Source organism: Falco cherrug, chromosome 2 (genome assembly GCF_023634085.1).
Source record: "Falco cherrug isolate bFalChe1 chromosome 2, bFalChe1.pri, whole genome shotgun sequence".
In the NCBI taxonomy this organism is placed as follows: domain Eukaryota; kingdom Metazoa; phylum Chordata; class Aves; order Falconiformes; family Falconidae; genus Falco; species Falco cherrug.
Window position 1 is genome coordinate 56,852,962 of NC_073698.1, and position 26,725 is coordinate 56,879,686.

The 26,725-nt window shown below is 38.5% G+C and overlaps 1 protein-coding gene across 1 annotated transcript in view; it reads left to right on the forward strand.

Moving 5' to 3' along the window:
• Positions 1–25,501, forward strand: part of RAP2A (RAP2A, member of RAS oncogene family) — a 31,150-nt gene extending 5,649 nt beyond the window's left edge. The window contains exon 2 of the mRNA XM_055702135.1: positions 22,969–25,501. Within this exon, the coding sequence (XP_055558110.1) occupies positions 22,969–23,206 (238 nt within the window). The 3' untranslated portion in view covers positions 23,207–25,501. The remainder of the gene's footprint in view (positions 1–22,968) is intronic.
• Positions 25,502–26,725: the final 1,224 nt, after the last annotated feature.

Genomic DNA, 26,725 nt, shown 5'->3' on the forward strand with positions numbered 1-26,725 from the left:
CAAGGTTGAATTTACCAATTTTCTGAAATTCCAAGTGTTTGTCATCTTTGAGAAAATACTTTTCATCTTTTGACAACTATTTAGAGAATTCTTCATAAACACTGCTGCAACCACATAAACACATTCAACCACAAAGGTGGCTCCAACCTTCCAGGAAGAAATACCTAATTGTTCGTTAGAAGTAAAACTTGGAAAACCCTATTCCTTCTGAAGTACTGTATGTAAAAGCTTGACAAATGTCTAGGGGCTTTTCACAGATGCTAGCTGTGTAGAGATGGTAGAAATAAGAACAGACTGAAATTCTGAAGTCTTTTTTTTTTTAGAAAGAGTTCCTTTTCTTGCACTAATCTCAATGCAGTGGATTGATTAGAGTACTCATCTTTACATGAAGAAGGCAGCGCAGGTAATAAGCGTGGCCCGCATTCTCTATAGAATGTCTGGCCAAGCTGCCAGCTGCTCCTGTGCACTCATCAGATGAAATTTAGCACTTTATTGGAATAACAGATTAATAGATTTTAAATCCTGTCAAATACTTCTACATTTTTCTGAGAAAATGTAGGCACCTGGATGAAATTCTGAAATGGTGCAGACATCAGCCATTGTGTTAAAATATTTCAATACAGTAGAAGAGCTATACCAGACTCTTATTTTTGTTGGTTGGTTGGTTGGTGGGGTTTTTGTTGCCTTTTTTTTTTGTTTGTTATTTTCCTTTAAGGGACACCTATGGATAGCTGTTTCTCATAGGAGAACCTTATCAATTCACAAGAAGGAATGGCAAATATTTTAAGCATCTGTAGAGATACAAAGATGTGGAAGGCACAAGTAGTCAGTTGTATCTAATTGACCCAGTATATAACATCAGAACCTTCAGCTATATGGCCATCTCTTGTGTCTTATTGGGGAACTGATACATAGACTGTCCCCTAGAAAGTGTAACTAAACAGAGGCTAATTGACTCTGTAGAGTACAGGTTTGTAGAATATAGGACATTACTATAAAATCAGAGTTTAAAACTAAAATCTTTAGTTTCTTTTTGTGCTCTGATTTTTTAAAAATAACTTTGCAATACTTCTTTCTGGTTCTGTAGAGTTTATGTAATTTTTTTTGTGAATCTGCCTTTGTTTTAATTCAAAAATTAATGAACTAATTCTATCAGACCAAAAATGTAGGTTTCTTGATTTGACTGGGTAGTCATAAATAGACAATCCTCTGAAAAGTGTCTCTGTCAGTGTGCAATTTTAAGCTATAGAAGATTATTTAAACGTTGCCTGGCGTAGTCTTGAACTTGGCTATTTCAAGTTGCTCATGCATCTTTGGAACATATTACCTTGAATGTTTTCCTGTAGAAGCTTTTGAATTAAATTCCATACTTGCAGAGTTCTCTTCATTCCCCTCTACCCTCCGCTTTCTTGATAATCTGAAATACTCGTGCTGCTTTGAGTTACTTTTGGTTGAAACCATGAAAATTTGAGAAAATGTATATAACCAGAGTCTTAAATGTATTGGGGTTTTCTTTTTTGTTCCTCCTCCTTCCCCCCCCCCCCCCCCCCCAACTAATTGTGTAGGTATTATTTTTGAAGATGTATTTATTTGTCTTTGTAAGGTAAAGTGACATGATAGTTTCCATATGTGGGCACTGAAAATAGATCTTTTTATCCTCTCCTCCTTTTTAGGTGTCCTTTGGGCTTGTATTGAAAAAGCCAGGTAGGCAAGCTCCTTTTGCATGTGTGTTTAGATTGTGCTAGTTTAGAGTATAGCGTATATTTTTTATGATGCCTGTATCGCTTAGCATCATTTTTCTTTTTGGATCTTAATTGCTACTGTAGTTCACGTTATCATAGAGGTGTGTGAATAAATTTGGATAGTGACAGTTATCAAATAGTAGAACAGTATGTAGCAATACTTTTAAATTTGTTTTCAGTTGTGCAGTGTTGCTTGATTGTGTCTGTGTTTTTAAAAATGCCATTTAATGTGTTAAAGAACAAATATACCAGTGACTTCAATGGCTTTCGTAGTTCAGTACAATAATATAGCATTAACGCTTGGGATTGAATGTTTTCTATCTTGCTCTTCATTAAGCTGTTTTGACACAGATTTTTTTGCAATGAATATTTGGAAAACTTTATTAAAAAAAAATCACTGCTCATTAGAATTTCTGTTTTGCCTTTGAATTTCTGTTTTGCCTAGAGGACAATAATTCTTTAAATACTGTTTTTTATAGCCAACACAGTTGGCAGTAACTTTCATCTTTTCTTTCAAAATAACCACAATTCTCTACTCTTCCGTTGGATAGTATGTAGATAGAAACAAATTTTGTTGTTTGGTCATATGTAAAACAATCTGGGTAACAGTATGTTTAGTTAAAATTCTTATGTTAGCAGGCATGCTATTTGGACTGAAATTTCAGAAATAGACTTTCTTTGGCGATTGGAAGTTTTTGGGGTGAAAATTTGAAACATCTGAGTGGATGGCTCTCCCAAAAATTGTTAAATCCATTCCTTTCCCAGTTTTTCCCTTAATAATTTAGTGTCAGATTATTTATTTTTGCACCTAAGAACAAACCTGGGGTTTACTGGTTATTTCATTTCAGAAATATTGCAAATGTTGTTCCAATATCCGCCCTCTTTTCTTTTTTTTTTTTTTCCTCCTTGTAAATTGTGTAGGTGGTGTGCGATGATAACGTTTTGAGAGAGAATAGGGAAGCAATTGGGACTGCAGTGCTAAATTATCCTGGCACGTAGTGACTTGTACAAAGATTTATGTGATTGTTAAGGTAACAAGAACTATAGCTATCTGCTTCTTCATGTTCTCTTATTCATTAGCTTCCTGCTGGTCTGTTGGGGTGTTTCTTTGGTCGTTTTTTTGTTTTGTTTTTCCAGAGGTTTCCAATACAGCACTACTATTCCATTTTTGCTGCACTAAGGCAAACAGTATAGTCTAGATACAGTTTACAATGCAACTTGAATGCTTTCTTTGTCCATGGGTTGCATTTTAGCAGCTGTGTTGTCTTAAATCCTAGTCTAGACAAGAGAATTAAAGGTGTGATATGAGCATGTTATCCTTTCCCAACATTAATGTCATGGGGCTAGCTCAATTAGTTGGTGCTGTACGCTTTAAAAATGCAATGGTGACAGAATTTTAATTCTTGCCTTGATTAGGCCTAGACTAGGTGAAAGATCAGGTAAAGGACAAAAAAAAAAAGAAGAGTAAGTGTTTTTAGAGTTGATTAGCTATTTTTGAAATATCACTTGTGTCATGTAGATAGAGCTTTAATGACTTTTAAAATATTGTTGTTCTGTAAAAAGTTAGGATAATGAGGCAGACATTAAAGCATTTAAAGATACTAGAATATAAGAGCTTATAATACTGGTTTGGGGTAAAATAAAATACAACTCTTACTTTATAGAATGGTTTGGTGACTTCCCATTATTGTTTTGTTTAGCAGGTAGTCACCTTAACTAAAAGATTAATAGTGTTTGAGATTTCCATGTAAGTATCCACTCAACTACAGTTTAATTTGAACTGGAAATGAATTGGATGAGGGTGCTGAACTTAAGTACTCTGAATGTTGTGAAGAAGAGCTTTGGTCCTGGATTTTTGATTAATTGCAAGAAAAGATGCTTTCAGGAAATAGGCTCTGGGCTATATGTGTGCTTGCTGTGATGAGCAAGGTTTGGTAGGAGAATGTTTGTACTGTTTGCCCTCTTACTCCTAATATATTTTACAGTGTAGAGGATAAGCCAGGACTGATCAACCTACTTCATCTGATTAGATCTGGTTGTAGTTTCCCACGCTGCTGTAACGTCTTTTTTAACTGCTATACAAAATCTTACTTGAAATGTTTCCTAAATGTGCAAATAATTGGAATGCTTTTTTCTTCTGAAAAAGCCATGAACTTTATAAGACCTATCTAGAAATGCATAAATTCTTTCCTCTAGAATTTATTTTTCTTTTGAAACTTTCTTTCCATGTTTTCAATTTCTTTTTTAAATTTTAGAAGATAGGTTTTGTCAGAACAGAACAATGGATATGAAATATCTGGGGGTTATACAATTTCCCCCAAAAGTTATGAACAAGCGTGGAAAAAAAATAGTGGTTTTGGTTTTCTACCCACCTCTGTATTTTTTAATTGCATTTGGTCGTGATGCAGAATCCTGGACATGTGTGGGTTTTTTTGAACTACATGACAGCTGTCCTTATTTGTATACTGTTCTTAAGAAGGTTTTTCAGCTTGTGGATCACTTTCTACTGCCAAAAGGACTTGACATTGTAAAGGGCTTTCCTAGTAGTAGTCTTCAACCTCCAGGTTCAAAATTTGCCCCTCTTCTGCTGTAGTAATTCTGCTGAAAACCAGTCAACTGGTGGTGCGTTTTGTGTTTGTGGTTTAGGTTGTGGAGTCTTTTAACTTTAGAAATTCAATTATTTTCAAAAGAATTTGGAGAGCAGAAGTTGGTCACCTTGAACTGTTCCTTCTAGAGCATTTTATCAGATGCCTTTCACCCCCACCCCCAAAAAAATAAACTTTAAAAAAATCTTAACTGGCCTGAGTGCTTCTCAGTCTCCGATCAAATCCAGGCTCTCTATCTTGCTGCTTAAAGAAGGCATCTGCTCTGCTAGTCTCAGGAGCAGTTAGATTCTTGGTAGCTGACATGCAGGTTACTCCCTACAATGCCTGGAAGAAAGAAGCATGAGTCACCTTCTGCTGGGTTAACGTTGCGGTCCACAATCAAAATCCAAGCAGTAATTTGGAACGAATTCTCCCATTGCTTTCGTCCACTTGGGTGTGGTGTCAGATCTGGGGAGGAGAGTGGTGGGGAGTGTCAGCATAGAACCACTTAAATCTGTTTGATCTGCATGGATTCTTTAAGAGAGAACCTCCTTGGTATACAGTGGGGGTTTTGGGGGTAGGAGAGGCTGGTTTTGTTTTTCTGCCAAGCATGCAGGATGCTGTCTAAAGCAGGCAGTCACCTGGCGGTGAGCTTCTGAACTTGCAATGCACCGGAGGAGATGTGTGGAATTTCACCCCTGCATGCCCCAGTGTCAGCCTTCACTTTTCTTGCATTTCATTGAGAAAAAAATGGGTCTTGCAACATAGCTTAGTGGTTCTCTTCTGTGTCAGTTCTTTAGGAATATGCTTTGCTCTGGGGTGGCTGGTCCTGTTGCAGCAAAGCGTTTGAACTATCTCCTTGTTATGTACAATCTCTCCTCTTGAAAGGCAGGCCCTGTCGCTGATCAAAACACTTAAATTCTAAAAGAATGGGAGAAAAATGGAAGCAGTTATGTCATCATGGAGCAATAGCTGACCTTTCCTGGAATGCTGTATTCACCTGGACTAGGGGAGTCTTCTAGTGACCATTCTCTGTATGGGATATTGATTTTCCATTTTGGCAGCGACTTCTTAATCTAAAGTGAATAAGTAGTCCTGAGAAATCCCTGGGTTTCAGTCCCTAGTATCTTTCTTCAGCTTGGGCACCTGATGTTTTCTTGTTGTTGTTCCCTCAGGATTTTTGAATTTGCCTTCATAGGGGCTCATCTTCAGCAGAAAAACTGAAGAGTATTTTCTCAACCTCACTTGTAGCTTAGTGCTTAGAGCAGTCGTCTGGGAAAAACAAATGTGAAACTCTACGACTGAAGAAAGGGGTACGGTGCACGTCTTTTGCCTCTGTGATCGGTGCTGTGGTTGCTGTATGTACTGCTGCCTTACATGTGAGAAACAGGGTTGCAGCTACTTGCTTTTATTCCCATGGATTTCTGTGGAAGTGGTATCTGCTGTGGGTTTTGTTGAGTATCTTACTATTGGTGTGTTGCTAGATTCACAGAGGAGTGTTTAGTGAATTAGGCCTCCCGAGGGACTTGGCTGCTTGCATGCCTCTATAAATCCCAAGGGAGCTTGGGTGTGTGACCCTGTTGTGGTTCCAGTACATGGCTCAGCTGGGCTTGCACAGCTGTAGGCCTTCAGACGGCCACCTTGTTTTAACAAAATCTTTAGATGGATGCCGTCTGCCAAGAAATTAAGTGGGTAGGCAGAAAATTTGTGGAGCAGCCTCTTGGACATGGCTCCCTAAATTCTTCTGGAGTCCCGGTACATTTGCCTACCTTGGTTTTGTATTTGGGCCTAGAAATACTTGCCATCAGAATGTTTTCCTTTCTTTACTTCCTGCTTTCTTACATCAGTTCCGTTCCTTATGTTTTGAGCAGTGAATTTCTGAATGCCTTTGTATGATCTTGTTAGCACAGAATACTGAGTAGACCACAGGCTTGATGATCATATCCACATCATAGGCTTGACAATTCTTGTACTTCAGATGTCTTCCTTCTCTTAAAAGTTCTATGCACAGGTTATATTGCTGATTATAGCACTATATTTGGAGTAGAATCTGCTTAGGTGGCTATCCTCATACAAACAGTTGTCTGAGGGATGATAGACTCTTTCCTGGGAAGAAATTGGAGAAACAGATGATAGCAAGATAGCCTGCCAAAAGTCCTTAGAGTTCTAGTGTTAAATCTCAAACATGAGGAGCTTGATTAATCAGTCTTCAAAGGCATCTCTTCTGTGTTTTCCCTAGTTTGGATGTCTGCAGCCTCACTTAAGAACATAGCTCACTGAGCATCCACAGCTTTTAATCTTATCATCTGCTTCTCCAGTACTTGTTATAGGTTGGCCACATGAGCAAATCTGAGCCTTCTGCTCCTTGATCCTTGATGATGATCCAGGAAATTTAGGCATGATGGCATGTTCTGGAATTTCACTTAATCCAAATACTCCCAAGTTCGATTCAAATTGTGGAGAAGCTAGGCTACCCGTTTATGTGGTGAATGAGTGGCTGTGTTTTGATGGGATTAGGCTTAAGAATCCTCTGCTGCCTTTAACGATAACATTATGGATCAGGTGATAATTCTGCCTGGACTGAATGGGTATCCAATGGTCTTGCCTCTAGTCAGGAATATATACATTATAGTTGTTCTTTCTGGGATTGTGTAACCTCTGTTACTTACTGGAGTATCACTGTCTTACTATGTAGCTGTTGCAGATTTCTGCTGAGCCTGTTTACCATCGAGCAGTTTTTAGTCAAACTTCTTGTAACCCTTTCATTTCTAGCACTCTCTGTAACCAGGTGTCATAGCAAGCAATGTCAGATGCTTGTTACCCGTCAGATGAGTCTGTCGGCAACTGCTGGCAAGGAATGCTTTTCCTATTACTGTTTCAAGTACTAGTTTTTTTACTTAAAAGGATGGCTCGATTATGGAAATAATCCTTCTGCCACCAGGCCTTGTTTCTCAGATTCTGCACTGACCATGCAATTGGAGGGTTGCTGGACTTGATCCACATCTGTGCAAGGGTGGTTTTCAGGAACCTTGGTGAGCAAATGCAGTCCTTGGACAGCCTCCTGGTAGACCATCTTTTCTTCTCATCTTTTTCATTTACTCTGTTGGTTACATTTGTGATTTCCAAGAGGCAGTAATGGTTTAGAGACAGGACACATGATGTGAACATTTAACTAAAAGCAGGGCCCTGTCTCGGGGGAAGGAAATGACTGGCAGTTGCAGACAGTACGAATGCTACTGAACTGTAGTGGACATGTTGAAAACACCATTATCTGTCTAAAAACGGTATCATAAGAAGCTCAAGATGAGAATCATGGTAGTCTAATCTGATGATGGAAAGGTGGTGTTTCCTGACTATTTCCTCTTACTACTTTTGTAACTCTTTGATTAAATCCACATAATTCAGTTTTGACCTACCAACATTTACAATGTAACTGTGTTCTGAAAAGGAAAGAAAATATATGGAAAGCTAAGATCAGGATATTTGAACTTAAAAGGTCCAGATTGATGTGAAACATAAGGAAAGAGGGAAGGAGAGTGAGAGGCATACCATGTACTGCAGGGTTTATCCCTGGTGTATCTCTAGGCTTGAAATGGACACACTGAGGAAAAAACCCTGTGAGTTTCAAAGTTTTCACCTCTGGGAAGAATTGCTACTTTGTAGACTCAACATAGGAAAGAAAACAGGATTTTGGTGTGTGCGGGGTAAAGTTTACCCTGTATTCTTTCCATGAATTCTCAAGAACCTGGTCATTCAATGTGATTTGCTGTTTATTGCAGGCTATTGCTTTCTTTTCTTTTTTTTTTTTTTTTTAATTTCTCTATCTTGTTCTAACCCTCATAAACTGTATTTGACTAAAATATACAAAAAAGCATCCTTTTTTTAAGGTGAGATGAGTGTATTCCAGAAAGAAAACAAATAACCTGAAGGTGTGAAATCACTGAAGTTAGCGTATGTTGAATTCTCCTCCAGATGGTTTTTAGTCAGAAATAGTGACTGCCGTCATGGTAGCCTCATCTGCCAGAGAGGGACAATGAAATGCTCCATGTTGGATGAAAGCTGAGAAGGTGCTCCCTTATTACTCTAAAATTAAGCAATTGTATTGCTTTTCTAGCTGGGATAATTGGACTGGTAATTGAAGTCTACATTCTTCTCCCAGAGATGATCAAAACGCCTTCCTTTTGAAAGACTTTCTGTCTGTCAGCAAGAAATGTGGTTAGATTAAAAGGACTGGGAACAGTCTGGGCTTCCCACCCCCACACACTCTCTTATTAATTTGAATGGCCTTTCTGCATAGGACAATTTAATGTGGAAAAATAATTAGTGGACAATTTTCAGGAAATTCTAGTTACCAATTAGTGAGTCAATGAAGAAAGTGTAATGGACACTAGGGTGTGTGGTACCTTTTAAATATAGGCTCTTTCTTAAAAGAAATCCAACTTTCTCAAATGTTTTCTTACTGTCCTTACTGTTGCTGTTGAGGGTTAAGTATACAAATTACCATCCTCTCTGTACTCAGAGCCTGACAAACAGGCACTTAAATATTGGGGTAACATTTTGTTACTCAGAATAAAACAAAGTACCTTATGGTTTAGCGAATCTATCACAAACTGTGACCTACCTAAATGCTACCACTTCAAAAGTAAGTTTTCTCTAGAGAGACAGCTGAAATGTACATATATACACAAATATATGCATATATGTGCAGGGTTTTTTTCAGTCTTCCAGCCTGTGGGGTCAGGACCCAAGACAAAAAACAAAATGTGCATTTCACCAGGTTCTGCACTCATATTCTGTTTAAAATAGGCATTTCCCACATATGAAAGTTTTGTTCAATGTAAAGCCACATTGTTGTTTCCTGTCTAATTTAAGCAACATTAAAATTCGTGACCGTGTGGGAATTTACACCACTTCAAATAAATTACTTAGTTTGGCCTGGCTTATTGGGGTTTTTTTCTCCCTCTGGGGAAAAAAAAATGTTGCAAAGAGCTATAGCCTGTTGTTGTGAATGTTTTCATTCTTTTTCTCTCTCACACACGCATGCACACATTGCTTTTTCTATCAGCTAGCAAAGTCCATCCTGTCCATCCGTTCAGCTGCTGTCTCTTTGGGTGACATAGGCTATCAGCCAGCGGTGCCCTAGGGATGCTGGCAGCCAGGAGCCTTGGGCTTGGACCCTGGTGTACCCGCTCCGCTGCCGACACAGCTTTGGCACCGGCTAAAGCAGCCAGGTGCTGCAGCCCTGGAGGGGCAGTGGTGTGGGCACTGCATGGTGATGGAGGCCCAGAGGCTAACCTTGGTGCAGGTATGGCCTCATAGCTGGTCGGGTTAACGTGTGCAAGAGAAAACGGTCTTCAAGGTGACAGTGCCACAGAGTATCTCCAGAGACGATAAAATGGCTGTCAGACAGGTTAATAAAACTCTCCTGGGGAAAAAGGGAGCTTTTTTTAACCTAGACTAGACCCAAAGAAATTAACATTTATGCAGTATTTAAAATATAAATAGCTCAACATCTGAGTATATCTGAGCTCCTCATATTAGCTGGCTTCATTTTCATACTTACTCAAGTACTAGATTTGAGATACACATACACACAGGTAAGGAGGAATAATATGTTTAGCTTTTACTGTTTTATGTACTAGATACCCTATATTTGATGTCATTTTATAAAGAAGTTCTTCCCAGGAAAGTTCTGGACACTAGAATTGCTAAACTTTAGTTTCAAGTCTTCCAATACATTCAGGATGCTGATGTAGAATGAAGCAGTCTGGTTTTGTTTTTCTTTAATTGGTATCTGTCTTATTGTAGGAAGAATGAAAAAAGCCCCTAAGAAAATTATTTCTGAAGTTTATCCTCAGCATAGAAGAGAGGTTATCAGTAAATCATATTTTCTATTTGCCACATAGAGGTGGTATTGTGGAAGGCAGTATTTCATACTTGAAGATAAACAAAAACTTCTTTTAAAACAAAAAACCCAAAAAAAACCCCACGTGACTTAGGAGGCTCTTATTTTTGTATATTCATCTTTAGATACGGCAACAGTTTCACTTAACTAGGTGATGTGCTTTTTCTGAATCAAATTTCTAGAGCTGCAAAGTTGAGTTGTTCAAGGTGGAGGTCACTTCTGAAAACTGTGGAAAGAAAACTTTCTTGGTGCTCTGTTCACTCACTGTTAAAAGTTATTTAAACCAGGCTTATGGTAGAAATTATTCCGTAAGATAAGGGCCACCAACTTTTTGAAGTTATGGCAGAATGTTTTTCTTTCCCAAGTTGAAAGTCAAATGTTTTCATAGAAACTCAACAGGAGTGAAGAGCATCTGCTAATGAAACTAGTCAAGGCCTTTGGATTCTTATCTGTTTCTTTTCTTTGGAGACAAATTTTATTTTGGAGAAAGAGAGCTTGACTACAGTCAAAAGGATATGAATGAAGTCATAATACTACTGCTGAAGTAAAAGAAAATGATAGAACTTGTACTATTTTCTCCTAAATTGGTTCAGTATACCAGTGTGGCCGCTTGCTTAGAGTTTTTGTGAAATAGTCTATCTTCTGAAAAATACCCAGAGTTGTAACCTAATTGTACCGTTGTGCAGGAAATCTGTCTCAACAGGGCATATTTTTGCAGAGTTGTCTTACATGCATTGTAGGATATTTTTATTAGCTTGAAGGACATTAAGCTGTATTCCTCTTTGGTTACTAGGGCAACAAAGTCATCTCTGCTTCGTACTAGACACACAAATTCTCTTCAGGCTATGCAATATCATATAAACTCTGGTATCTACCTGCCTTAGCAGGGATTGATGAGAGAGCAGACATTGATGCCAAATTGTTTGCCTCTTAATCCCATTATTTTTATTTCACTTTTTTCAAGTTGTAGTGACCTGAAGCTAGTTTCATTGTAAAAGGTCAAATTATTTTAAAATTAAATAAATAAAAGCCGCTGTGGAGATACAGTTCATATCCATATGTAATGCTCTAATCTACAGACCAGATGGTGGCAATCGAACTTTATGATCCAGGCTTGCATATATTTTCAGAGGCTAGGTCTGGGTAGGCTGAAAGTCAGGAGCTCTGACTTCTTGGACTAAGAAGGTTCTTACCTCGACATGGAGGAGAAACTGTTGCTTTCTGTGTGGTTCTGACTGGATGACATGACACGATAGTTCCTGAACTCTAATCCTATGGAAGCAAGTGATGCTACTAAGAAGGTTTTGAATTAATTGTTAGGCCTATTCTTGAAGACTGTAAAAGTGTAATTTTAATGAGCTAGAGAAAATCCTATTACAATAGTTTTGCAGTAGGATTTTTATCAGTGATTATAAATTGGTTAAAGGAATATAAGTGTGTGTTCACTTTGAACAGTGAAATAATACCTTACAGGGCTATAGTCTTCTGGCCCTTTTAAAATGCATATGCGTTTGATTGTTTTTGCTAGCCAAAGTTTTTCTTTGTTTATCCACTAAAAATTTTTGCTTTCTTTAGTTTAAATAAACAAGGATAAAGGGATTGAAGTTGTTAACTTATGCATGAGCTTTCGTTAATTCTGTAAAATCTGCTTAATTCACTTTGCTTTCATAATTCTAGGATATATGTCTATGTTGAATCCTGTAAGTATGATTATCAGTTCCTGTACATAAACTAATAGCTATAAATATTTATATAGCTTTGGCAGTTGTTTCTCAGTCCATTTTATATGGAAACAAGCCTTACGCAACTCAGCTGTCTACTTGTCTTGTCTTCCTCCATTACCTTCCAGTAAGTTTTGAATTCTGTGGCAAAGTTAAACTAAACTGAACACTAGGACAAGTTCCCAAAGAGGTAATGGGAGGCCTGGCCTTGGGGTTTTTCAAGACTGAACTGCAGCTGGCCCTGAGCAAGCTGCTTGAGATCTGACTGACCTTGCTCTGAGCAGGGGGTTGGACTAAAGACCTCCTGAGGTTCCTTGCTGGCCCAGTGGTTCTGTGGCTCAATGTCTGGAACAAATTAGAAATCTAAATAATGATTAAGTTCTATCTGAACTATTGGTTGGAAAGACACCCTGTCAGTGCTCTTAGTTGTGGAAGAAACTGTGGCATGTGCTCAGCTCTAATTATGAACTGGGGAATGGTGAGGGGAAAAGTTGTAGACAGAAGGAAAAACTAGAATTTCAGATACCAGCATTGACCAAATCTATAAGAAACTAGACCCACCATTGTCCTCATAAGTTACTTCCCAGATTCTGTGCTTTATAGAAGGGCCAAATGCTGCTTCAGCTTTTCCAAATGGAATATTAACAATATATTTGAGACAGATTTTTCTTTAACCCAGCTGCAGGTGTAAACTTTGGTATATCTGAATTGGCACAAATCCTTTTCGTTACTTTTTCTCCTCCTTCACCTTTTTCAGTACTTCGTTGTGCAGTAAGTTTACAGTGCATTTTAAAATAATACAGTAATTCATCTAAAGGTTTGCAAGTCAAGTGGTACGCTTCTGAGAGAAATTTCTTGTGACAAAGCATGTACTAATAGAAAAATGGTAGTGTTTGTTAGTCACTGTTAACTTCTTTGAACACAGCAATATAAAACATTAAAAATATGAAAGTTAAAATCCATAGATTTGCTGTATGATGTGCAAGAAGCTTATATTGCTTTTAATAGGTATCTGCATTTTTTATTGCCTTTGCAAAGGGACCCATTCCATCCCATGTTGTCAGAATAGGCAGGCTTTCTGACCTTGTAGAAGTTGTGTACAGAGAAGCAGGGAGGAGGAGGAATCCTCAATGTCAGCATATCTTTTAAGATACTGTGAGCCCTTGCAGTTTCTGCTCAAGCCAGTGGTGTTGAAGTGAGGTAACAACCTTGGCTTTGTCCCCCAGGCTGGTGTTCTTGCTCTGAGTCTGACGCACACCTAATCCGATAGCTTTTTTCTTTCTTCTGGCAAGCTTGATGTTGGTGCAGATTCTGCCCTAATGTACCTGTAAATGTACTTGTAAAGAAAGCCTGAAGGTTTGTGGTGCTACATAGCCTACTGCTGAGAATAGCTCGGATGCAGGATGTTTTTCTCTTGAAGACCAAGCAAAACTGCTAATGCATCCTTCAGGATGTTCAGGTGCCTCCATCATGACGGGTGGAAGACTTCAGAAGTGTTTATGTGCCATAGGTGTTCAGAGTTTAAAGCTGGCAACTGCTGCTTTCTTCAGCTGGAAATTGGAGGTACAGAGTTAAAGGGACTTGCTAAAAACTGCATAGGAAGCCTGTAACGGGGGATGGAACTGAACCTGCATCTCTTAAATCATGTGTCAGCACTCATCTTACTTGACATTTAATGTGTTTTCTGCAAGGTATCAGAGGATAAAATTTAATTTTAAGTGGTTATGTCTGAAAAAAAGGTCATTTTAAATAATTGTCTTTAAGACTTCAAAATACAAATAAAAGGTAGATAGTAGCCTCTTTAATTTTAGTATCTTGCATATGTTGTACATTTGGTAGGTACCAAAAACCTTGACATACCCAGTCATGCTCGTTATATTGGAACAAACATTAATGTATTAGCATGGCATACAGCTTAAAAATATTTAAGATCAGAAAACTAATATGATCACTAAGAATAACTTTCAGTTATGGACACAGAAGTTTCAATACTTAAATGAGACCTAATTTTGGAGATGTTGAGTCATTCCTACAGCTAGTAGCAGCAGTTTTAAAAAAAAATTAAATGCTCAGCTTTAGTGTCTGGAAACTTTGAGCAAGAACTGTACTTAAGCAGCCATACCGTGCCTTGTAATCTGTTCATTGTTTTCTTGGCAACTAGACTTCTTTCAATGCAAACTGAGTATAGAGATGGAAAATAAGTGAAATTTGTGCACCTGTGAGAATCTCAGATTTGTAGGACATTACGATTTTCCTGTTGCTTTTAGAAACAAAATGTCAGGTGAAACACTTGCCTTGCATCTTATATAGAATTGAAACTTGTGGTTTCTTAAAGTTCTTAAATTATACCAAGAAATAGAAAATTCTTATTTGAAAATTCCAGTGTTTCTGAGTTGCTAAATGTGGCAAGCACTTCAGGATTTCAACAAAGTGATGTTGATTCTCAATTGCATAAGACAAGAATTTTGATTGGCGTAGAGAGGGAACTCAAGCATTAAAATACTGTTTGGATATGCTCACAGTAGACCTGCTGCTAAGCAGGTGGTTGTTATATATCACTGGATAATAGACTTCAGTATTAGATGAGATATGAATTTTAATGATAGATAATAGGGAGAGGTGCCCTGTTTAAGGTGAAAGCTAATTTCTTGTTTACAAAGGCTTTTGAGCATCTGAAATGCCATTAGGTGTGAACCGCTGTGACTCCTGTCTTGGGCTTCTTGTTGTCATCCCCAGCCCTCAGTGCTGTTTGTCAGTTCTTATGCCAGAGCCTTACTTTAAGGGGAACTAATAATGTCATGGGACATGATTTAAAAATTCATGGAGTTCTGCAAACTTAATGAGCAAAGGTCTCCCTAAGGTCTTGACAATCAAGTTTTTTTTCTTTAGGACTTCCCTTTAGTGAATAGTGAACTCCTCTCTCATTGGGCATGTTGGCAGGGCATTGGATTTTCAGGTATTCCTGCTGGTTTACCATTTAAGCAGGTAACAGCTGAAAATAGGCTGCGTCTGCAGTGACTTGCAGAAGCAGGCTGAACACATCTAAGGAGTTTATAGTTACTCTAGCTCCCCCATAAGATCTTAGATGTGGAAAATCATAGAATCATGGAATGGGTTGGGTTGGAAGGAACCATCTAGTTCCAACCCCCCTGCCATGGGAAAGGATGCCTTCCACTAGGCCACGTTGCTCAGAGATCGATCCAACCTGGTATATACATTTTATATTTACATATATATATATATAATCTCCTCTACAGTTAAGAGTTTTTCTCTGAAGTGATCAGAAATGGCCTGGAAAGTTCTTTAGTGTCCTTCATATAAAAATGATATGCATAATCCTGTTGCCTCTGTTGCAGCAAAGGGATGTAGGTTTACTAGATGGCCTTTCAGTATGCATATTGGATAGTACCATCCATGGTTCTTGTCACTTTGAAGGTCTCAGCTGTAAGCTGCCTAGAAATAATGTGTTCAGGTGCTTTGGCTGAAACTGCTTATGGTAACAGTTGGGAAGCAAATATATACGGTGCTTCATTACATTGGGGTTTGTTGGGCTTTTGCTTGGAAGAGAATTATTTCCTCTAATTTCTTACAAGCACAGTACCAAGGGTGACCCTGCCAAACAATTTAAGCAAAATTGGCATTGGTTGAGACTTTTCCTGGACCTTGAAATCAAACTGGAAAGCATGAGCTGACTATAACAACCACAGAACTGAACTGTTAAAAGTATTTTATTTAAGTTGAGGTGATTATTTCCAGAAAGTTTTGTGTGCAAGAATAAACGTAGTTTCTGCAGCTCAAAAGTGATGTGATGTGGTGCTTATTCATTATTCTAATATTGTTCTTCAAGTTGTTTTACAATAATTATTTAATTTGCTCCCCTATGAGTAAGTAAAATTATTCTGACTTTATATACCTCAGTTGATCCATCTGAAGAGTTTTTTTCCCAAAGGCTATATAAGGAGTTCATGTCAAAGCCTAGAATAAAATGTTAAATCCCCCGTCCTGCAATTAGGCCATAGGCTGTTCTTTATAGCAAACTAATTCATGACTCAGCCACCTAATTGCAGTGGGACTTCCAATAAGGTCTTGAACATCTACTCATTTATACAAATGATTTTAAGACGCTTTTTTTTGTTGTTGTTTGGAGTTGTTGCTTAAGTAATTAAAGCCTTGCACAATATAGCTTACAAAAGCAAATATTAAATGCAATTAATTGGTAAACTGGAGTGACTTGTTTGCATCAGAATGGTGGGGGTATTATAGGTGTTCTGTATGGATTTACCTGTGAAGCTGTAATAATTTCCATTAGAGAGCAAGGTACTCAAACTTTGCAGAAGCTTGCCTACTTTTAGATATACCTATCTATCTCCTGGCACATTCCATAAATCTACACATTTATTTATATATTATAAATATATAATATATTATATAGATATATTCATAATATAAAAATTATAATAAGATATAAAAATATAAATTCTATAGATGTAATAAATATATTTGTAAATACACACATGTTCATTGGTGTGTATTTGCAGGCTCTGCAGACCGAGCCCCTGCTGTTGATTTAACTCATAATGTTAGAAGCTGTAAAGCTACCAAAATACAAAGAATCAAGGTTTAGAAAAAGTGAAAAGTCTTCTCTGGCTGAATTTCTTAAGCCAAGGTAGTAATTATTTTAGAAGTATATATGTTTTTCTTGCTGTTTTGGTTTAAGAACTGGAAGCTTTCAGCAAAAGATTAAGATTGTTTGGTTTCCCCTTGACAATTCTGTGGTCTTGCTGCTTCTCATCCTGGTGTATGAGAGGCTCAGAAACAGGCTAGGGAACACTGTCTATTTGTAGAACCATAGAATGGTTTGGGTTGGAAAGGACCTTAAAGATCATCTAGTTCCAACACCAACACCCCCCCCCCCCCCCCCCCCCCCCCCGGACACCACTCTCATCTTCTGAAGCTGATGCGAGTTTTTAACTATTGAGGATCCTGTATTAAATGTCCAAGTAATTGTGTGAAAGGGATAAGAAAAGTCTTGATAGTCACACTGGGAATATGTTCTTTCTCTAGATGAGGAAACTTCTAGTTTAAGTTGTGACAGATTTTACTGCAGGCAATCAAAGTTTGCAAGTTACATTATGAAATAATGCTTAGTGGTATTTATGCATGAATTTGTAAACAATCTAATAGGTTTAACTGTAATTTCTGATACTTTAGTTCATATTGCCCAGAATTCTTTTACTGTGTATTTTGGCAGGATTGTTACCACAAATTTTCTGTTAAGTCTGAAATGAAGAGTATTTTTACTGACTTTCTGATATTAGGGACAACAATGATGTAAATAATATCTTTGTCCTTTAAATTACTTTCTTTTTTGAAAGACAATTAGAAGTGTCAGAAATATATTAGTAAAATAGGGGGGAGATGAGACACTCTGCATGTAGAAGGTGATTAAAGTGGCTTAGTACTGAAGACTTCTTTTGATGATTAGGAATAGTTATCATGTATAGATGCCTTTTATATTTAGTGGTCCTAGTATTTAACATGTAAAGCTAGAAATCTTACATCTTTCCACAAACTTCAACAGAATTGAAGCTAGTTATAAGAAATAGTCTTCAAGAATACACGTTTTTGTTCTTTGGTTTTTTGATTATTTTTTTTTTACTCTACAGAAAGTTTCTGCATTTTAGTTGAACATACTTGGCTCTGATACGAAGCTCAGGCAAAAATTCTGGAAAAGATGCAACACTTCAAGAATATGAAATTACAAAGCAGGAACCCATCTGAACTTTTTAGTAACTTCTCCTGTACTGGTCCAGCTTGCTTTTCCTGCCCCCTGTTTAGGAGTACTGGGTAATCTCTGGCACAGTTTATTAGTCTTGGTGTGAGGTATTTGTTGGGGGTTTGTTCGGTGGTTTGTTTGCTTTGTAATTCTTACTCATTTATTCTTTGCTTTTATTATATTTTCACTGCACATCATCTTTGGTTTTTATCTTTATCCAATGACAGTTGTAACCAGAAATCTGGTAAGTACCTTGTAAAAGAGATTCAGATGCAATGTCAAGCACTGCCCATGGTTTTTTTCTCCCTGAGTAAAATGAGAGGTAGAGAAAACAGGAGGTAAAAATCTCTGAGGATCATTTCCATAGCATTCATCTTGAGGCTTTCTGACTGTTATAAGCTGTTAATTCAAAGTATACATACTAACCTAAACAGAAATGTGGATGATACATGTGCCATGTGAGGTAAGATCAAATATAGAAACTGTTTATCATTGTGTGAAGTGTAAGGCTGTGTGGTCAGTGGTGCATGGCTGGGCCACATAAAACATTTAAAGTCTGTGTATTTATTGATTCTACGTGGCTATGGTGTCCATCCTCGGGAAAACTGAGGGATTTACTGCAGCCTGTTGGTCCCAGAAACTCATTAAAGATGGATAGAAACATGGGTTTTAGCATTGAGTAGTTATCTGGGACTGGGAATTACATGCTGGTTGTCTTTTATGCAGTAATGACTGTGCCGTGACAGTAGCGATATCCTGGATATGATGGTATTTGACTCTGCACCGGTGTCTTTCATGGGGCTGTAAATGGCTGCAATTGTATTACCTCTTCAGGAGTTGCCACTGCTCAGTATCTTGTCACGCTGGAGCTTAAGATCGTGAGATCATTTAAACAGGGTGAGGTACCTTGTTCTTTAAACATGTTCTGCAAACACGTGTAATTGGTCTTGCAAAAACTTGCGCCTGAAGAGGTCTTGAAAAGTCAAGCCTTCCTGTGCTGCATTTGAGTATATTTCTTACAGGCTCTGCTATGATGTTTGCCCTAGAATATATACTGTGCTGCACCGACAGAGATGAAACCAGCAGGCATTCTCATTTTCAGGTGGCCTTCATGCTTTTCATTAGGAGCGATCAGTGCCGCTTGAAGCTTTTCAGCAGTATTGAGGAAATTGGATTTTCCTGCTCCAGGAACAAGGAGCAGAACTGTGCCACTTCTCCCCCTGCCCATACCTTAGTGCTGGAGATGGGCAGCACTGAGAGGAGAGACCCCTGCCCAGCTCCTGCAGTGGGCTGAGCTGCCCCCTCGGACATCCTGCAATGGCAGCAGCAGTCCGGCTTGTCAGGGCTCTGGTATAGATGAGGAGTGGGAGGTTAGCCTCTTTAGCTCTGCTATAAGTATTTGTGAGTAGGTTAGGTCCTACTTGAAGCTTTTGGAAGCATTCGTGAATTCCTAAGTTTGGCAATTTTATATATTTTTTCAGGTGTTGTATGGAAGGGTCTTGCATTGTTGCTTGGGTGTTGCAGGGCAGATCTTGGCTTACTGAAATCCAGCAGGGTGAAAAGCGTGTGAGGAAGAGGTGATGTTCTTGCCCTCAAATTTCATTGGAATTGTGTAATTCCACTATGTCTGAGAAATCACCCTTCCCCGTTGCGGGCCTGTGCTGCTGCACAGCACCTCAGTGGTGGGTCTACCAATGCCTGGCCAGTCCAAGCTCTGCAAATGGTGAGTGAAGCCTCCAGGAGCAGGCAAAAGTCACCTCCAGCAAGATCGGCAGCCATGGTGAGGAGAGCACTGAGGGAGGAGTCTCCCCCGTACCTATCAGAAATAAATTTGCTCGGAATACAAAGTGAGGCAGGAAATTCTGGCACTGTTGTGAGATAAAGGGTGGAGAGCCAGCCTGAACTTCGGAGCTTGTAGGGCTTGATTTAGTTGAGAGCTAGGGTTTCCATGGTGTGTTACCAGAACTCAAAAGCTGGGAAGTACTGTGTGGAGACCTCCAGGGACTCTGAATGAAGATGAGCAGGGGCTGGAACCACTATGTGGAACCACATAGTTTCTGTAAAGACCTTTTGGTTGATGTATGGCACTGACCAACACACAGTCAATTCGTCATCATCTCGGTATTTGGGGAAAACAATACATAGATGTCCGGTCTGGCTTTCCCATGCTCAGCTTGGCTCTGGCAGGACTGGTACTGAACTGGAGCTCATAAGCCCATACTGGAGCCAGTCTTCCACTCAGTATCCATGGGCTGTTCTGCCATTACTTGCCATATTCCAACCTCTGTTATTCTAGATAATGAATACTGACTTTTCTATATAGAAAGACAAATTGCATGACTCTGTGTGCATACATATTACAAACAGTTTCTATATATATTATAGGCAGGCATAAGAATACATACATATATATAAAACCAAAATATCTTAAGTCACGCAGAATATACATACATAATCAGTATTTTCTCTGTAATGTTGACTACTCAAAATTTAGGTAGTACAAGGATATATTTTGCAAGAGTAACTTTTTTTTTGTCCTGTGAAGATGAGTTTAATAAGATGACATCGTGAGAGTTTTGCAGAAACATTTTCTTACACAATTTAATGTTGCAAAGTGGTTATTGGACAAATCTGAATTATAAGGTGAATAAGGCTATTGACTGTAGAATTCCCATCTTATTTTTGGTGGTGAAGGTTGGTAATGAATAATGTAAATACAGGAGGCAAAAGCAGGAAAAAGCAATACATATAAGTGCTTCTGTCTGTTCCACCTAATAGTTCCTAGATGGTCCTGTGCAAATAAATTAAATTAGACTTTTCACATCTATCCTGTCAGCTTGTCAGTTCTTCTTTTTGTTTGGTAGTACAAAACTGCATTATTTCCACCACTCCGTTTCCCAGGTGCTAAGTACTCAGTATTAAATAGATCCTCAGATATTTAGTTGCCCAGCTTTTCTAGGGTTCCTAAACCTTTTAAAGTACTTGAATATTTCAGTGGAACTGGCTATAAATCTGCAACAAGTGAGGGTTGGGTTTTTCCCCCTCATATATGTTTCTCAGTGAATTGGAGTGATCTTGCAGAACGAGAAGTAATCTTGTGTTTTAATTCTGGCTCATCTAATTCTTTGCTGAATGGTTGTCAAGTGGCTGCTCTGAATTTCTCAATTTTTCCCACTGGTAAAATTCAGAAGATAAAGGAATACCTGGAGGAGCTGGTGGGGGGCAAGGGAAGTTTGGGGTCCTCAGATACCAAGAAATGTGAAAGTGTACCCTATTCCACTTTCATTGAAGGGGTTTTAATGCTGTACAGCAAATACAATCGGACGCATGCATCTGAACAATAAAGATAAAAAGAAATGTTGAATTACTCTCTTTATCTGTTGAATGCCATCCATCTTATGTAATTAAAGACTATGCTATCATGTGTTTAAATGCGGGAGGACAGATTTCAAGATGCTTGTGTGTATTTTGGTACTTAATTAATGGCAGCTTAGCTCTTGCTAGAGTTCCAGAGGTATCGTTGTGCTAAATACTGTATATCCACAGAGTAAGCAATGGCTTGTGCCTCTTCAGATGGTAAACGAGGATAGGATAAATGGTGAAAGGGGAATTCTCTACAATTGTTGACCGCAGCCCCAGACTGTGGATTAAATGACATTCCCATAGTTAGCAAAGATGCATAACTAAGTTTAGAATTTCAACTGCATCTTGTGGCCTAGTTGGACCAATTTTTGATACTGCTGCAGTGGTGTAAGAGTTGCTGAGGTGGTTTGAGAAGTCACTGCCCTTTTGTCCTTTCCTGACTCTCTGGGAGCCCACTGTCCCTGCAGTAGAGCCCACCAGGAGCACATAGGTTCCTTGTTCCAGTGCTGAGTTTCATCATGACTGTTAGGTTAGACCAAGCTGCTGGATGTTTCCCTCAACCAGCTGAGACACGTGCACCGGATCTGCTCTGCTGCCCTGCCTGGGATGCAGGGAGGGTGGGTGGGATGGATGGAGAAGGGGTTATAGGTGCCTTCAGGACAATGGCATCTCCAACTGCTGCAGGTGTCAGCTGTGACTGTTGTCTGTCTGCAGCTGTCTTACTCAAGTGATTTGACTCAAAGCAGTAATACTAAGCTAATACAACATAGAAAATCAGGTTTAAATTAAGAGGGAACCATCTTGTTTCTCTTGAATCTTTGTTTAGTTTAAGTGCTAAAAGCTGTAATCAGTTTTTCTCTCAGTCCTTGTTGCTTTCATGAGAAAACCTGTGTAAGAGTATTTTGGAAATAAGCCCAGTGTTTTCTTCTCTGCTATGGCAAATATGTAAATTTAAAACCTGACAACACTTACTTAGTTCCATATCTGAAGAAGAGTTTATGCATGTGAGGATGGAAAAAAGGAGGACAAGAATTTGAATTTTTTTAAAAAAATTGGCAAAGATCCCCTCACAAGGAGGTGCAAAGTAATAAATTCCTTCATGGCTTATATGATCTATTGTGCTGTCCAAGTTGATTATGAAGCAGAACTGTGATAGTATTGCCAGGAACACTTTTTTTTCCCCCTTTTGTTTAACTGGCATAATGGTGTGAATGCTGCAAGGGAGAGTTTACATATTCTGTATTGACTAATACATGTTTTTATATAACAGTACTTCTGTGTGCGTACGGTACTTGAAGTGGGCTATGTTTCCTGAAATTGCAAATGAATTTACTGGCCCTTTGGTTTTCTCCCTTTTATTGCTAACCTGAGAGTTCTGTGTATATTAACCAAAGATAAATGTACTCTTGGAAGGGAGAGTGATGCATCCTTATCACAAGCAGAAAATAAAATATGATACCAGTTCAGGGAGAAGGAGGACGTAATGTTGAAGGGAGGGTTGGACATCCATCCTGTTCTTAGACCCTGAGATCGCCATCATAAAAAAAATTAAAAATATTATATTCCTGGTTTCTGTGCTGTGGAAGTGTTCCTGGCAGATTGCCTGGCGGGAAGGAAAATTCAGTGGAGGAAGCATTCCCTAGAACTCAAAGAAGGCTCTAGGGGGAAAGAGATGTGTAACAAATTGCTAGAATGTGAAATATGCAAAGCATTTTTTCAACGTAAAATTTTAAGGTCATCCAAATGTTTCTTTTCCTGTTGGGTCTGTACTGATTGCTGATAGATGTTTACATTTAGAATGTTTCCATTTTAAAAATATAATTATTGCTGTTGTTCTTTGTGTTTGTTTGTTTTGTTTGTTTGTTTCAAACTGTAGGTATGAGAAGGTGCCAGTAATTCTGGTTGGTAATAAAGTGGACCTGGAAAGTGAGAGAGAAGTATCGTTGAGCGAAGGCAGAGCCTTAGCTGAAGAATGGGGCTGCCCCTTTATGGAGACCTCTGCTAAAAGTAAAACAATGGTGGATGAGCTCTTTGCGGAAATTGTTAGACAAATGAACTATGCAGCACAGCCAGACAAAGATGACCCATGCTGTTCTGCATGTAATATACAATAGCATTAAAAATGACCTAACCTGGACTTAATTTGCAGAAATTTTGTAAGGTGGTAAAACTGTCTACTTCACTTCCTGGTTTGTGGGTCACTTGAAATACATCTGTAGTGAAGTAGCAACATGAACTCAGAGCTGAGCATTGAAAGTCAATCACTGACTCTGAATATAATTGGGTTAAATGACCACATCTCACCCATGTTTCCCTTTGAGCACCTGCAATGTTATGGCACAGCCAGTTGATCTACAGGGTCGTTCCGGTTGAGCGTCTGTGTGTTGTCAAGTCAGACAGCAACAACGGCAACTATTTCTGAAGAAGTTGGAAAACTTTTGGAAATGGGAAACAAAAGCAGTGGAGATAATATCTCTGAAGACCATTCACAACTAGCAAAAGTGCGAAAGGAGAGCCAAGTCTTTCAGTGTCTAATTACCGTGCTTCAGGATGTGCGCTATCACTTGTGGCCAAGTTTGTTCAGTCAAATACATTGATTTCACCAGAACTTCTGACAGTGTTAGAGGAAGAGGCTACCAGAGACCTATATAGTTTGGATTTTTTTCAAAATTGATGCTATTATTTCTACACTTTATCCCACATCTTGAAATAGAAAACATTGAATCAGTGTGTGAAATGAGAGGCAAGATCTGAAAACAAAAGACGGGTGAAGAAACAGTCTGGCATTGGAATGTTTAAAATCTTTCATTTTGCTGCTCAAAAATGGAGGATCGCTTCAGGTTTTTGGTCTGCAAAAAGCCAAACAAACCCTCTGTTTACAAAGCAGGAAGCATCTTTATTTATCACTTTACTGAACCAGGAGGAAGCAACTGTGATGAAAAAAAATTGCTGAGCCTTACTAACAAGGAACACTTTAATAGATTAACTAGTACCATCTTGTAAGGAAAATTAAGCCATGTTGCATCCATATGTTCCCTTCTGCAGAAACCTCGTGGGACAGTATGAACATCCTGCATTTTTAAGTTTGTTAAAGACAACAGTTTTTCTTGCCTTTAAGGGCTACGTTCTCTGGTGTGATCCCTAACTAACCTTTGAAAATCAAGTTTGCTATTTGATAGCTTTAATGTTGAAAACTTAAATTGAATAACCATGTGAAATCATTTGTTTCAGAGGTGAAATAGTTACGGTTGTAATTCCTTAGGTGAGTGTGGAAATGGCTTTTTAATTGCCTGACACACTATTCAAAGGTTGCCCCAATTATTGTAGTGTTAAATGGTGGGAGCAAATATTTTATTTTGAAAGGATGCTCGAGCTCTGACTTGCTAGTTTCATAGCAGTGAAGTATTTATCATTTGCATGACTAATGGCACAGAAATACCTATTCTGAAGTCTTACAATCAAAGTATAGAGAAGTTTTCAATCACAATGTTTAGATTTTAAATGCTGGAGAGATTGTCTTGAGCTGGATCTTTTAATAGGTAAAATTGGCCATAAAAATAGAGTCACTGAGCCTGTGGTCTAAATAACACCATGCATTTATTAGTTTTTCAATCTTGTGCAGTAACAGTGTAGTTCCTTGTGTTTAAATGAGTGAAAACAGGGGTGCTGGGGTGTGTGTGTGTGCGCGTTGAGTGTGTGTGTGTGTATGTGGCCCTTAGAAATGCTGTAATTGGAGTTAGGTTCGAGAGTTTTGCCTCCATCTGCAGAACTTCCTAAAAACGCTCTCATCTGCTACAAAAGAAACTTGAGTACAAAACGCTTTGCAGATTTTCATACATAAATGCCCTTAACATTTTGAATTATAGTTCAGTGGATGATAACTAAAGGAAATCATATTAATGGAAGAGAACTGGCCATCTCTGCCCTTAATCTTTCAAGACCTTTCCACAGCCAGTGTATCAAAGGGCATTAGATGTCACAAAACATTAAGCCTTACTAGAACGTAAATGTAGCCCGTTTCCCATCTACCTTGCAGAGCTTTCGTTACTGTACTTTGTTCTCTTAGGGAGATAGGCACACTGTTTATTTCTGGCATCTGAATGCCCATGTTGGGTGCTCTGAATCGCCCTCCTAGAGGCACCTACCTCTTTCCATTGACCATATAGCAAACTTTGGTCCTCAGAGTCACACAACTTATATGCCTAAACTAGATGGTATGAATGTTCTCTTACCCCCACTCCCCATCTGCCCGTTGTGTCAGCCGCCAGGCTTAATCAAGATGTCAGATGTGGAATTAATGATATTTCAAAGTTTAAAATGTCTAGATTGGGAAATGATTTATTGAGCGTTACAACCTCTCTTGTAGAACAGCTTGCCAGTGTGAGATCCACTGCATAAGCCCTCAAAAACCCCAACCAAACCCAAATTTGAAACTGAGTTGCATGTTATGCAATGTTATTTGCAGAGATGACAAAATATTACCTCACAGATTGTTCATCAACCAAGAAAATGACATGAAGTACAGTCTGAACAGCCTAACATGAAGTTCTTAATATAAAACAGATGGGCTTTTAATATAGGAAAAATTTCACAGTAAATTTTTAACAGAAAATATTAATGAAAAAATCTCCCAGTCTTGTTTCTTCATTACACTCTTGTATTTTCAAAAACATAAGCCGTATGTAAGCTACCACACAATGTGGCGGGGGGAGGGGAAAGCGTAAGTGATGTCTTTCATCGTATAGTTTTGAGGAAGTAGTTATGCACTATTTGTATTTCCACTAACGTGAAGATAGTGGAGCTTGAATCAATGACAGTTGCACTCGACAGATTTTTCAGATTACAGGGGTAGCAGAAAGGGAGGTAAGTGAGCCACGCAGCAGCTGCATGGCCACCCTGCAGGAGTCATCGGTCTTGGATCACTGTTTCATTTGTACCCTGATAGGATTACCAATTCTAGTATTTGAAAGTTTCTTATAACATGCCTTAAAATATTATGATTTGTTCCAAAGACCCGCTTTTCTTTTGGCTGTTCTTGTAGAGCTTTGTACTTTTCTACAAAGACAGCATTTATCCAGTTTTGGTTTTTGGTTTGTTTGGTTGGTTTGTTTTTGTTTTTTTTAAATGTTGCAACTTTTATTCTTTTAAGCTGTGATAGTGAGAGCAACTGTTTCCTCTTTCCCTTAAAAATATACACAAAAACTAGTCAAAGCAAACAAACCAGAATTGGATCACGAGTATTAAACATGATTGCATTGAGTTTTCTTTTGGGTTGTTTTTGGTTTGTTTGGTTTTTTTCTTCCCTGTTGCATCTTTTCCCCCTGCCCGCCCCTTCAGAGCATCAAAAGAATTTTGGTGACATTTTCTGTTCTGGTTCTAGCCTCTCCCTAACCCCAGTGCTACAGTTGCATTACTTTTCTGTGGGAAAACTACTGGTATTTGCTTTCCTGTGTAGAATGTTGCCTAAAGATGTCAGCCATTTGGTTGGGGGGTTTTGTGCATGTTTGGCTTTTATTTTTGTTTGGTTTTTTTTACCAGTGTGCCATCAGAACACTGGTTAGGCTTTAATTGTGAAACTCCGCAACAAAAGCAAATGTTTGACAACTGCAGGAGGCTTTTATCTGCATTGTTGT